We start from the raw sequence: 12,087 nt of genomic DNA on the forward strand, positions 1-12,087 counted from the left end.
GTCTCAAAATGTTTTCTAATTTCCTTGTGATTTCTTCTTTGAACTAATGATTGTATGAGAGTGTTGTTAAAAAAAAGAGTATGGGGGCGCCTGGGTGGCGCAGTCGGTTAAGCGTCCGACTTCAGCCAGGTCACGATCTCGCGGTCCTTGAGTTCGAGCCCCGCGTCGGGCTCTGGGCTGATGGCTCAGAGCCTGGAGCCTGTTTCCGATTCTGTGTCTCCCTCTCTCTCTGCCCCTCCCCCATTCATGCTCTGTCTCTCTCTGTCCCAAAAATAAATAAACGTTGAAAAAAAAAAAAAATTTAAAAAAAAAAAAAAAAGAGTATGTTGCTTAATTTCCACATTATTTGTGGTTTTTCTAGTTTTTCTACCATTATCATCTAATTTTGTCTCATTGTGATTGGAAAAAATAGTATGATCTCAGTCTTTTAAAACTTATTAAGATTTGTTTTGTAGCTAACAGGTGGTCTATCCTGGAAAATATTGTATGAACATTTGAGAAAAAGTGTATTCTATTACTGGGAAGAATGTTTTGTATATGTCTCTTAGGTCCAATTAGTCTATAGTGTTTTTTTAAGTCCTGTGTTTCCTTATTGCTTTTCTGTTTGGTTATTCTGTACATTATTGGAAGTAGGATATTGGGGTCTCCTACTCTTATTTTAAGCTATTTTTCCCTTAAATTCTGTCAGTGTTTGCTTGCTTTATAATTTTAGGAGCTTTGATGTTTGGTGCATCAAACATCATATTTATAGTTGTTATATGTTTTTGGTGAATTGGCACATTCATCATTATATCATGTCCTTTGACTCTTGTATTAGTTTTTGACTTAAAGTCTTTATTGTCTAATGTGGTATTTCTACTTTTCCTTATTGTTTGCATGAAATTATTTTTTTCATTCTTTTGCTTTCAATCTATGCCTGTCCTTAGGTCTAAAGTGAGTCCCTTTTAGACAGCATATAGTTGGATCCCATTGTTTTTGTTTCTGTTTTTTAACCCATTCTGCCAATCTATGTCTTTAGACATAGTTTAACCCATTTACATTTATAGTAATTACAGGAAGGACTTACTGTTCTCATTATGTTTTTGTTGTATGTCATAAGTTTTTGTTCCTTATTTCCTTCCTTACTTCCTCTTTTGTGTTTACTTGATTTCTTATAGTGATGTGTTTTGATTCCCCTCTTATCTCTTTGGTTCAGATTCTATATGTATTTTCTTTGTTGAGTCTTTTGTAAACTGATACCAGCTTAACTTCAGTCACATACAAAAATTCCTTTATAACTCTGCCTCTTCACGTTATGATATAGATATCACAAATTACATTTTTATACATTGTGTGCCCATTAACTTTGATTTATTTTCTATGCTTCTTTCAAATTTTCTGAAAGAATTAAAGTGGATATACATATCTAAATTTCAATAATACATGATTTCATGCTTGTCAATGTATTTAACTTTATTGTAGAACTTTGTATTTTCATATGGTTTTCAGTTTCTGTCTAGCATCGTTTCGTTTTAACTTGAAGTACTCTCTGTAGCATTTCTTGTATGGTAGGTCTTGAAACGAATTCCCCTCACTTGTTTATCTGGAAAGGTCTTAATTTCTCCTTTGTTTTTGAAGGATATTTGTGCCAGATATAGTAATCTTTGTTAGCAGCTTTTTCTTCAGCACTTTGAATATATCACCCACTCCCTTCTGGCATATAATATTTCTGCTGAGTATCCCATTGATAATTTTATGGGAGCTTCCTTATTTGTGGTTAGTTCCTTTTTCCCCTGCTGCTGTCAAGATTCTCTGTGTTTAACTTTCAACAATTTGATTATATGTCTCACTGTGGACCTCTTTTGGTTCATCCTAGCTGGAGTCCTTTATGTTTCTTGAATTTGGATCTCCAGTTCCTTCCGCTGGGAAATTTTTGACCTTTATATATATTATCTGTGCCTGTTTCTCTCTCTCATCTCCTTCTGGGACTCCCCTAACGCATATATTGGTTTACTTGATGGTATTCCATAGGCTTTCTTTACTTTCTTCATTCTTTTGTTGTTATTATTCCTCTGACTCAATAATTTCAAATGACCTGTCCTTAAATTCGTGATTTTTTATTCTGCTTGTTTCATCTGCTATTGAATCCCTTCAGCAAATTTTTCAATTCTGTTCTGTTTTTCATATCTAGAGCTTCTACTTTGTAGTTTTTAATGAGATATTTATCTCTATAGTGATATTCTCATTTTGTTCATTTGCAATTTTTCTGATTTTCTTTAGTTTTCTTGTTTTTCCTTAACTTCTTGAGCATATTGAACACAGCTTTTATGTCTTCTTTTAGGAAGTCCAAAGTCTGTGTTTTCTTAGGATCAGTCTGGATATTTATATTGTTCCTTTAAATAGGCCATATTTCCCTTTTTCCTTGCATGCATGGTTATATTTGTTGGAATTTTGTCATTTCAAAAAGCCAATTTTCTTAATCTTAACAGATTTGCTGTACGTGAGAGAAAACCTTCACTAGTTAGCCTGGCATGAAGGCTTAAGGTTTTCTTAGGCCTTTTCTGGATGCATTTTTTCTGGGCCTGTACATTTCCTTTTTCCAAGTTTTCTGTATACATGGCTTCTTTAAAATGTCTTAGTATGTTTATGAGTCTCATTCCTGCTTCAGTATAGGATGTTGGGCATTCTACTGTTTTTCTTTTCCTACAATCTTACCTCTAGGTGTCTGTAGGTCTCCCATCTTCTGTAGTTTTTACAGGTTGTAGTAAAAACTGCCTTCTATGATTTTAAACCTGAAATACAAACTGTACCACCATTTGCATCTGAGCTCTGAGTCAGGCAATAGAGAAAGCAGTCCCTTGGACAGGCCACAGGCAGGCCTTAATATTACGAACAAGTTTCACTCTTTTTCTGTTGTTGTGAAGGAGGAAACTAGAAATTGGATCACTTCCTTGTCAGCTGCATCAGGGAGAGGGTGGGACAAGGGCAAGTAAAAACACCATGAAATTTCCTACTGTTTTGAGTGTGGCTTTTTCTTGATTGTGTATTTGTTTGGTGCTGCAAATCCTTGACTGCTTTTCAAGAGTTCCCACAAAGTTGTTTTAGTCAGTCGGTAACTATTTTCTTGATATTAACACTGGGAGAGATGAGGGCCTGGAACTTTCTAGTCTGCTGTTTTGATGACATTACTCCATCAAATCTTGAATATTGTAAAAAATGCTTTTTATGTATCAATTGAGATAATCATATGACTTCTTCTTTATACTATCAATGCTAATATAGCGAATATTGCATTATTGCAATTTATTTTTTTCTTGTTTTTTAAAGTTTATTTATTTTGAGAGTAAGTGGGGGAGGGGCAGAGAGAGAGGGAGACAAAATCCCAAGGAGGGTCCCTGCCATTAGTACAGAGCCCGAGGTGGGGCTTGAACCCAGGAGCCACAAGATCATGACCTGAGCCAAAACCAAGAGTTGGATGTTCAACTGACTGAACCACCCAGGCACCTCGCATCATTGCAGTTTAGATTAACTTCACCTCTCGCTACTGGGATAAACCCCATTTAGTGATGTAATGTTTTCCTTTTTATATATTGTTGCTTTCTACTGCTAAAATTTTGTTACAGATTTTTGCATCTATGTTCACGTGCTTTATTTGTCTCTCATTTTCCAATAATGTGTTTATTGGCTTTGATATCACAGAAATTCACCTTTATTTTCTAAGTGAATGTAGAATTTTTTCTTAAATGTTTGCTTAATATCAGTATTGAAACTATCTGGTCCTGAGATATTTTTTTCTGGGAAGTTTTTATTTATCTTTTTTTAAGTTTATTTATTTTGAGAGAGAGTGAGCGAGTGGGGGAGGGACAGAGAGAGAGGGAGAAAGACAATTCCAAGCAGGATCTATGCTGTCAGCACAGAGCCCAGCATGGAACTTGAACTTATGAACCATGAGATCATGACCTGAGCCAAAATCAAGAGTTGGAGACTTAACCAACTGAGCCACCCAGGCACCCCTTTTCCGGGTGCGAAGTTTTTAAATTTTGAGTTCAGTTTCTTTACTAGGTAAATTCTGTTAAGGTTTTCAATTTCGTCTTGAGTCAGTAACTTTTGTCTTTTAAAGAATTTACCCATTGCACCTTTCTTGACATGATTTTTTTTTATATATAATGTTTTTTTAATATCTATAGGATATGCAGTGGTCTTCTCTCACTTTCACTTCTGACATTAGAACTTGCATCATCTTTTTTTGTTTGTTTTGTTTTACAACTTGCAACCTCTCCCTTTTTTTCCCATGACTAGAGTTTAACAAATTTACTAAGTTTTTAAAAAGAACCAGTCTTGGGCCTCACTGATTTCTATCTCTTGTTTGTACATTTTTTAAATTTCTTTTATTTCTGCCTTTGTATTTCTTATTTCCTTTCTTCTTATTTTGGATTTGCTTTGATCTTTTCTTTCTAACTGTTAAGCTGAAACTTAAATGGGACCTTTCTTCATTTGAAACCTAAATCTTAAAGCTATAAATTACCCTGTAATCACTGCTTTACATCTCTTGAGTTTGGGGACATTGTGTTTTCATTTTAATTTTCCTCAAAATATGTACTAATTTTCTCTCATAACTTTTCTTGACTCTGGTTATTTTGAAATGTTTTGTTTAATTTTCAAATATATGAGGATATTTCAGATTTCTTTCTTTTTAAAAAAGTTTCTTAAACTTTATTTAAGAGAGAGAGAGAGAGAGAGTGTGTGTGAGTAGGGCAGGGAGGAAGGGCGACACAGAATCCGAAGCAGGCTTCAGGCTCTGAGCTGTCAGCACAGAACCCATTGCGGGGCTCAAATCCGTGAACCATGAGATCATGACCTGAGCTGAAGTTGAATGCTTAACTAACTGAGCCACGCAGGCGCCCCCAGATTTCTTTCTTTTAGTAATATATAATTTAATTCTGTTGTGTCTGAGAAAATATTGGTATTATTTTAGTTTAATGCTCTGGGATGTGTTTTATGGTTCTGAATTTGGTGTGTTGTGGTTACTTCTATGTAAAGTTCATAGTAACATTGGATGGAGTATTCTGTAGATGTCAGTTGGGTCAAGGTGGTTGATAGTTGTTGAAGACTGTGAAAGTCTGAGATTTTTTTTCCTCCTTGAATCCTAAGAAGTTAGTCTGTCACTTTTAAAAAAAAATTTTTTTTTTAATGTCTGTTTATTCTTGAGAGATAGAGACAGCATGAGCAGAGGAGGGACAGAGAGAGAGGGAGGAGACACAGAATCAGAAGCAGGCTCCAGGCTCTGAACTGTCAGCACAGAGCCTTGACACGGGGCTCAAACCCACGAACTGCGAGATCATGACCTGAGCTGAAGTCAGATGCTCAATCGACTGAGCCACCCAGGCGCCCCAGTCTGTCACTTTTTAATGACTGTTGGTAGAAACAAAGGGCTATATTACTCCTAACAAAGAGTATGACTTTGATGTATGTGTCTTTTCTCTTTGTCCCCTGTGTTCTCTGGTGGGGGGGATGCAGAGTTCCAGGTACATACTGTTCATATATATGGATATGAGTCACAGCTGAGAAACCTTCAGCTTGGAGTAGTGAAATCTTCTGTAATAGGCTGCACATAAACTTCCTTTTACCCTGGAGGGAGATATTATTTTAGAAGTAAACAAACCTGCCCTTTGCTTCTGATTAAGACCCTACCTCTTTTCTTCCAAAGCTGTTTGCTTCCTTGAAAAGATTGTATAGCACAAAGGCAGTCACTGCTTTGGCTTACAAAATGTGCAGAGATGCAAGAGACTTAAGGAGCATTGTCTCCCAATAATACTGTTATTCAAATCTTTTGTAGCCTTACTGATTTTCTGTTTTCTGCCAGTTACTAAGAGATGATGTTGAAGTCTCCAGTTACAATTGTGAGTTATTTCTATTTTCAGTTTTGTCATTTTTTTGGTTTCATTTATTTTGAAGCTTTGTGATTGGGTGTAAGCACATTTAGAATTGTGACATCTTTGATGAATCAACCCTTTTATTATAATGAAATGTCTTTTTTCTGGTAATAATTTTTGTTCTGAAGTATACTTTGATTTTAGAGAGAAAAACAGAAAACACACTTTCTTTTGATTGGTGTTTGCATGGTATATCCTTTTCCATCATATTGTTTTTAGCCTATTTGTGCCTTTATAAAGTGGGGTTTTTGTAGGTAACATGTAGTTGGTTCTTGGTTTTTATCCAGTCTGACAGTTGCTGCCTTTTCATGGAATGTTTAAATATTTCTCCTGATTATTGGTGTGCTGGGCTTAAATCTTTTGTATTTGTTGTTGTTGTTAAGTCCCAAACCATCCCAAAATTAATAGCAAAAAATAGTAATCATTTTAATTCCTTTTTGTTTTCTATCAGTCAGGAACTCAGAGAGGACACAATGGGGATGGCTTTCTCCACTTCTCAATGTCAGGGGCCTCAGGTGGGGAGATTTGAATGCTGCTAGTAACCGAATTGAATGACTTGGGGTGGAATCATCTCAAAGCTTACCCTGTTAATTAATGGTGGTTGATGATGGCTCTTAGCTAGTACTCGACTGGGGCTATTGGCTGGAAACCATCTACACACAGCCACTGTGTAGGGCATCTTGGCTTCCGCACAGCATGGTGACTGGGTTTCAAGAAAATATCTCCAAAAGAACCATGTAGAAGCTGCCTGTTCTCTGTAACTTCCTCTCAAAAATCACAGAATGGCACTTTCACTTCAATCTCTTAGTAGCAGGTACAAGCCCCTACCAGATTCGAGGGAAGAAGACAGAAACCCCACTTCTCAATGTGAAGAGTATCAAAGATGTTTAGGGCTGTGTTTGAAAACTGCCATGTCTAGTATCTTGCTTCTTGTTTTCTCTTTTTCTAATTTGATCTTCATCACTTTTTTCCTATACTCCTAACTTTAAAAAATATTATTTTTGCTATTCCATTTTATCTCTACTATTAGCTTAATGGCTATACCTTTTTATTTTATCTTGTAGTGGTTGCTCTAACACAGCACTGTTTATTAGAAATATAATGTGAATCACAATTATGTACTCTATATGTAAATTTAATTTTTCAATAGCCACATTAAAAATTAATTAGAGACGAAATTAATTATAAAAATATTATATTTAACATAATACAACCAGATTATTATTTCAACATGTAATCAATATTTACAAACAAGATATTTCATTTTTTTCTCTATACTAATTCATGAAAATTCAGAATGTAACTTATTTGTAACAAATCTCAATTCAGACAAGTCATGTTTTAAGTTTCAATTTGCTACAGGTGGCTAGTGGCTACTGTATTGGGCAGCACAGCTCCAGGATTTATAATATTTTGTATCATGTAAGTATTTATTTTATTGGAAAGTATAATATATACATATAGTATATATGTGTATATTAGAACCTTACAGCAATTTACATCCATTTCTTCTAGATTTTGTTGATCGTTATGGTAGATTTTACTTATGAAAATTTTATGAACCCAGAATACATTGTCATTAATTTTGCTTTAAGCAGTCAATTATTTTTTTAACAAAAGTGAAAAGTAAAGAAAAAATCTTTTAGGAGTGCCTGGGTGGTTCAGTCGGTTAAGCAACCTGACTCTTGATTTCCACTTAGGTCATGATCTCACAGTTAGTGAGTTTGAGCCCCACATCGGGCTCTACACTGACAGTGAGGAGCCTGCTTGGGATTCTCTCTCTCCCTCTCTCTCTGCCCCTCCTGTGTGTGTGCTCTGTCTCTCTCTCTCAAAATAAGTAAATAAACTTAAAAAAAATCTTTTCTATTAATACACATATTTGCTGTTTTCAGCACTCTGTTTCTTTGCGTAGATGCTCATTTTCATTTGATAACATTTTTTTTTTTTTTAAAAACTTAATGTTGCTTGGAGCATATGTCTGCTATTGAGAATTCTCTCCATTTTTGTTTGTCTGAAAAAGATGTCATTTCATCTTCATTCTTGAATGACATTTTCACTGAATATACAATTCTGTTTTGGTAGGTTGTTTGTCCTTTTATTTTAAAGATGTAATTTGATTGACTTCTGTCTTGCATAGTTTCTGAGAAAGCTATTGACATTCTTATCTTTTTGTTTATCTATGTCTTTTTCTCTCCTGGCTGCTTTTAAGATTTTTTTTTTTTATCACAGGTTTTCAGAAAATTTATTATGATGTATCATGGTATGGTTTCCTTTGTGTTTATCCTAGTTGGGATGTTTTGAGCTTTCTGTATTTGTGCATTTATAGTTTTTATCAAATTTGAAAGAAGTTCAGCCATCATTTCTTTAAATGCTTACTGTATCTTTTCCTTCTTTTCTAGGACTCTAGATACATTATACATTAATGTATTTGATATTTTCCCAAAGGTCATTGAGATTCTTGTCATGAGTTATCCTATCTTCTCTCTGTGTCTGCTTCATTTTGGATAGTTCCAGTTGCTGTGTCTTTTAGTTTAGTGATCTCCCTTTTGCAATATTTAATCTGCTTTAATTCAATTCAGTGTATTTTTCAGTTCAGGTATTGAAGCTCTAGAAGTTCAGTTTGGTTACAAGAATACCTCATTTTGCTGCATTTTGCTTTGTTATGCTTCACAGATACTGCATTTAAAAAAAAACAAATTAAAGGTTTGTGGCAACTCTGCATCAAACAAGTCTATCAGCACCATTTTTTCAGTAATATTTGCTTACTTTGTGGGTTTTTTTGGCCACATTTGGTAATTCTTGCAAGATTTTATACATTTTAATTGTTACTGTATTTGTTATGGAGATCTGTGATCATTAACCTTTGATGTTACTATTGTAATTGTTTGGGGGCTCCCTGAACCATGCCCATATAATATACTGAACTTCCACTGGTGCTGGTGCTCTGCTAACCAGCCGTTCCTCATCTTTACTCCTCACCTTAGACCTCCCAACAACACAACAATATTGAAATTAGGCCAATTAATAACCCTACTTACAGGCTTGTAAGTGCGCAAGAGTCACAGGTCTTTCACTTTATCAAAACCCAGAAATGATTAAGCTTAGTGAGGAAAACATGTCAAAACCTGAGATAAACCAAGAGCTATGCCTTTTGCACCTGACAGTTAGTCAAGTTGTGAATGCAAGGTAAAAATTCTTGAAGGAAATTAAAAGTGCCAGTCCAGTGACCAACACACAAATGATAAGAAAGTGAAACAGCCTTATTGTTGATATGGAGAAAGTTTTACTGGTCTGGATAGAAGATCAAACTAGCCACAACATTTCCTTAAGCCAAAGCCCAATACCGAGCAAGGAAGGCCCTAACTCTCTTTAATTCTATGAAGGCTGAGAGAGGTGAGGAAGCAAAAGGAGGAAAGTTTGAAACTAACAGAGGTTGGTTGGTTCGTGAGGTTTAAAGAAAGATCCCATAGCCATAACTTAAAAGCATAAGCTAAAGCAGCAAGGGCTGATATAGAAGCTGCAGCAAGTTATCTAGAAGATCCAGCAAAGATAAAATATCGAAGGTAGCTACATTTAACAGATTTTCAGTGTAGACAGAACGGCTTTCTGTTGGATGCAAATGTCATCTAGGACTTTCATAACTAGAGAGAAGTCCTGGCTTCAAAGGACAGGCTTGAAACTCTTGTTAAGGGCAGCTGGTGACTTGAAGTTGAAGCCAGTGCTCATTTAGCATTCCAAAAAAGTCATAAGCCCTTAAGAATTATGCTAAATCTACTCTGTGCTCTAAATGGAACAACAAAGCCTGGTGATAGCACATCTGTTTATAGTATGGTTTACTAAATATTTTAAGCCCACTGTTGAGAACTACTCCTTAGGAAAAAAAATCTTTTCAAAATATTACTGATCATTAAAAATGCACCTGTTCACCCAAGAGCCCTGATGGAGATGTACAGTGAGATTAATGTTTTTTCTTAATGCCTGCTAACATAATATCCATTCTGTAGCCATGGATCAAGGAGGAATTCCAATTTTCAAGTCTTCCTCAGATGGATCTGGACAAAGTCCATTGAAAACCTTCTGGAAAGAATTCACCATTCTAGATGTCATTACGAATATTCATGATTTATGAGAAGAGATCAAAATATCAACATTAACAGGAATTTGGAAGAAGTTGATTCCAACCCTCATGGATGATTTTGAGGGGTTCAGGCCTTCAGTGGAGGAATTAACAACAGATCTGATAGAAGTAGCAAGAGAACTAGAATTAGAAGTGGAGGATGAAGGGGGGCCTGGTGGCTCAGTTGGTTACGTGCGTGACTTTGGCTCAGGTCATGATCTCGCAGTTTGTGAGTTCAAGCCCTGCTTCAGGCTCTGTGTTGACAGCTCAGAGCCTGGAGCCTGCTTCAGATTCTGTGTCTCCCTCTCTCTCTGCCCCTCCCCACTTGGCTCTGTCTCTCTCTCTCAAAAACAAATAAACATCAAAAAAAATTTTTTTTAAAGTGGAGTCTGAAGATGTGACTGAATGGCTGCAATTTCATGATAAAATTTGAAGGGAAGAGGGGGTGCACCTTACAGAGAGGGAGCAAAGAAAGTCGTTTCTTGAGATCTAATCTGCTCCTGGTGAACATGCTGTGAAGATTGTTGAAGTGACCACAAAGGATTTTGAATATTATATAAACTTGCTTGATAAAGCAGAGGATTGACTCCCAATTTTGAAAATTCTTCTGTGAGCAAAATGCTATCAAGCAACATCACATGCTACAGAGAAATTGTTCATCAATAGACTATCAAGCAATAGTCCGTTGATGCGACAAACTTTATTGCTGTCTCTTTTAAGAAATTGGAATAGCCACCCCTGCCTTCCGCATTTGCCACCCTGATCAGTCAGCAGCCGTCAACATCATCAAGGCAAAACCTTGCACTAGCAAAAAGATTCCAGCTTGGTGAAAACTCAGATGGTGGTTAGCATTTTTTGGCAATAAGGTGTTTTAAAATTAAGGCATGTACATTATTTTTTTAGACATAATGGTATTGCACATTTAATAGACTACAGCATAGTATAAACATAATTTTTATAGGCACTTGGAAATCAGAAAATTAATTTGACACACTATATTGTGGTATTTTCTTTATTGCACTGGTCTGGAACCAAACCCACAATATCTCCAAGATATGTCTGTGGTTTTGTTGTTGTTGTTTTTAAAGTAAGCTCTGTGCCCAATGTGGGGCTCAAACTCACTACCCCAACATCAAGAGTTGCATGCTCTACTTGACTGAGCCAGTCAGGCGTCCTGGTATGCCTGTGTTTTTTAACCACCCATGTCTCCCTTTATGATGTTCATAATTTTCTTTAACATCTATAATTGTAATATATGCAAATACCTGCTAAGGTCTTTGCTTGCTAATTGCATCATCTCTGTCATTTTCAACCTCTTTATTTAGACTGATTTTCTTCTTGGTTATGTGTCATACTTTGTTGCTTCTAGGCATATCTAGTAACCTCTTATTTGATGCCAGATATTGTGAATGTTACATTGTTGCATGTTTTGATTATGTTGTCTTCTTTTTAGTTTTGTTTTGTTTTGTTTTGACAGACATTTATGTTCCTTGAAGATTAGGTCAGTCCTTCCCAGGCTTCATTTTATTTAAACTGTATTGCGGCGGATCTGTAGTAGCCTTCCTCAGGGCTAATTTTAGCCTACTATTAAGATGTGACCCTTTCTGAGTGTCTAATGATTGCCTGAACACAGAATTCCAATGTCTCCCAGTCTTGTGTGATATCTGGGAATTGTTTATCTTTTTGTTATGGAACCTGGTTTGGATCACCTGGTGGAAGAACCCAGGGGCACTCAGAGATCTTGGCAGGCAGGAGGTTTATTTCACACTGGCGGTCTCATAGGAGATCACTTTCCAAAGGTCTGAGTTCCAAACTCGAGCATGGGGGACAATTTATAGTCTGTTATTTCCATATTAGTAGTAGTTTGGCGTGCGCTGGGCAAGCGGGGTAGGAAGAAGAACCTGGAAGGGGGAGTCTTTGGGCGGGGACTGGAATCCCCTGATCAGGCCTGTCAGCCACCTTATAACATAATTTTTCCCTATCATTATCACTCCCTGGCAGTTTTTTGTTTGTCCTTATGGATTTTCACCTGTATATACATGAATTATTGTTCAACCA

General features: G+C 36.2%; 1 protein-coding gene across 10 annotated transcripts in view; it reads left to right on the forward strand.

Moving 5' to 3' along the window:
• The window catches only part of FANCC (FA complementation group C), a 260,904-nt gene that overhangs the window by 124,628 nt on the left and 124,189 nt on the right, over nt 1-12,087 (forward strand). Inside the window, exon 1 of one of the 10 annotated variants that reach the window (XM_047830497.1) lies at nt 5,723-5,879. The exons of the other annotated variants lie outside the window; for them this stretch is intronic. Within the exon in view, the coding sequence (XP_047686453.1) occupies nt 5,853-5,879 (27 nt within the window). The 5' untranslated portion in view covers nt 5,723-5,852. Of the gene's footprint in view, nt 1-5,722; nt 5,880-12,087 lie in introns of those variants that run through there. 10 annotated transcript variants of the gene reach the window in all.

The sequence above is a fragment of the Prionailurus viverrinus genome, chromosome D4 (genome assembly GCF_022837055.1).
Source record: "Prionailurus viverrinus isolate Anna chromosome D4, UM_Priviv_1.0, whole genome shotgun sequence".
Taxonomy (NCBI): Eukaryota; Metazoa; Chordata; class Mammalia; order Carnivora; family Felidae; genus Prionailurus; species Prionailurus viverrinus.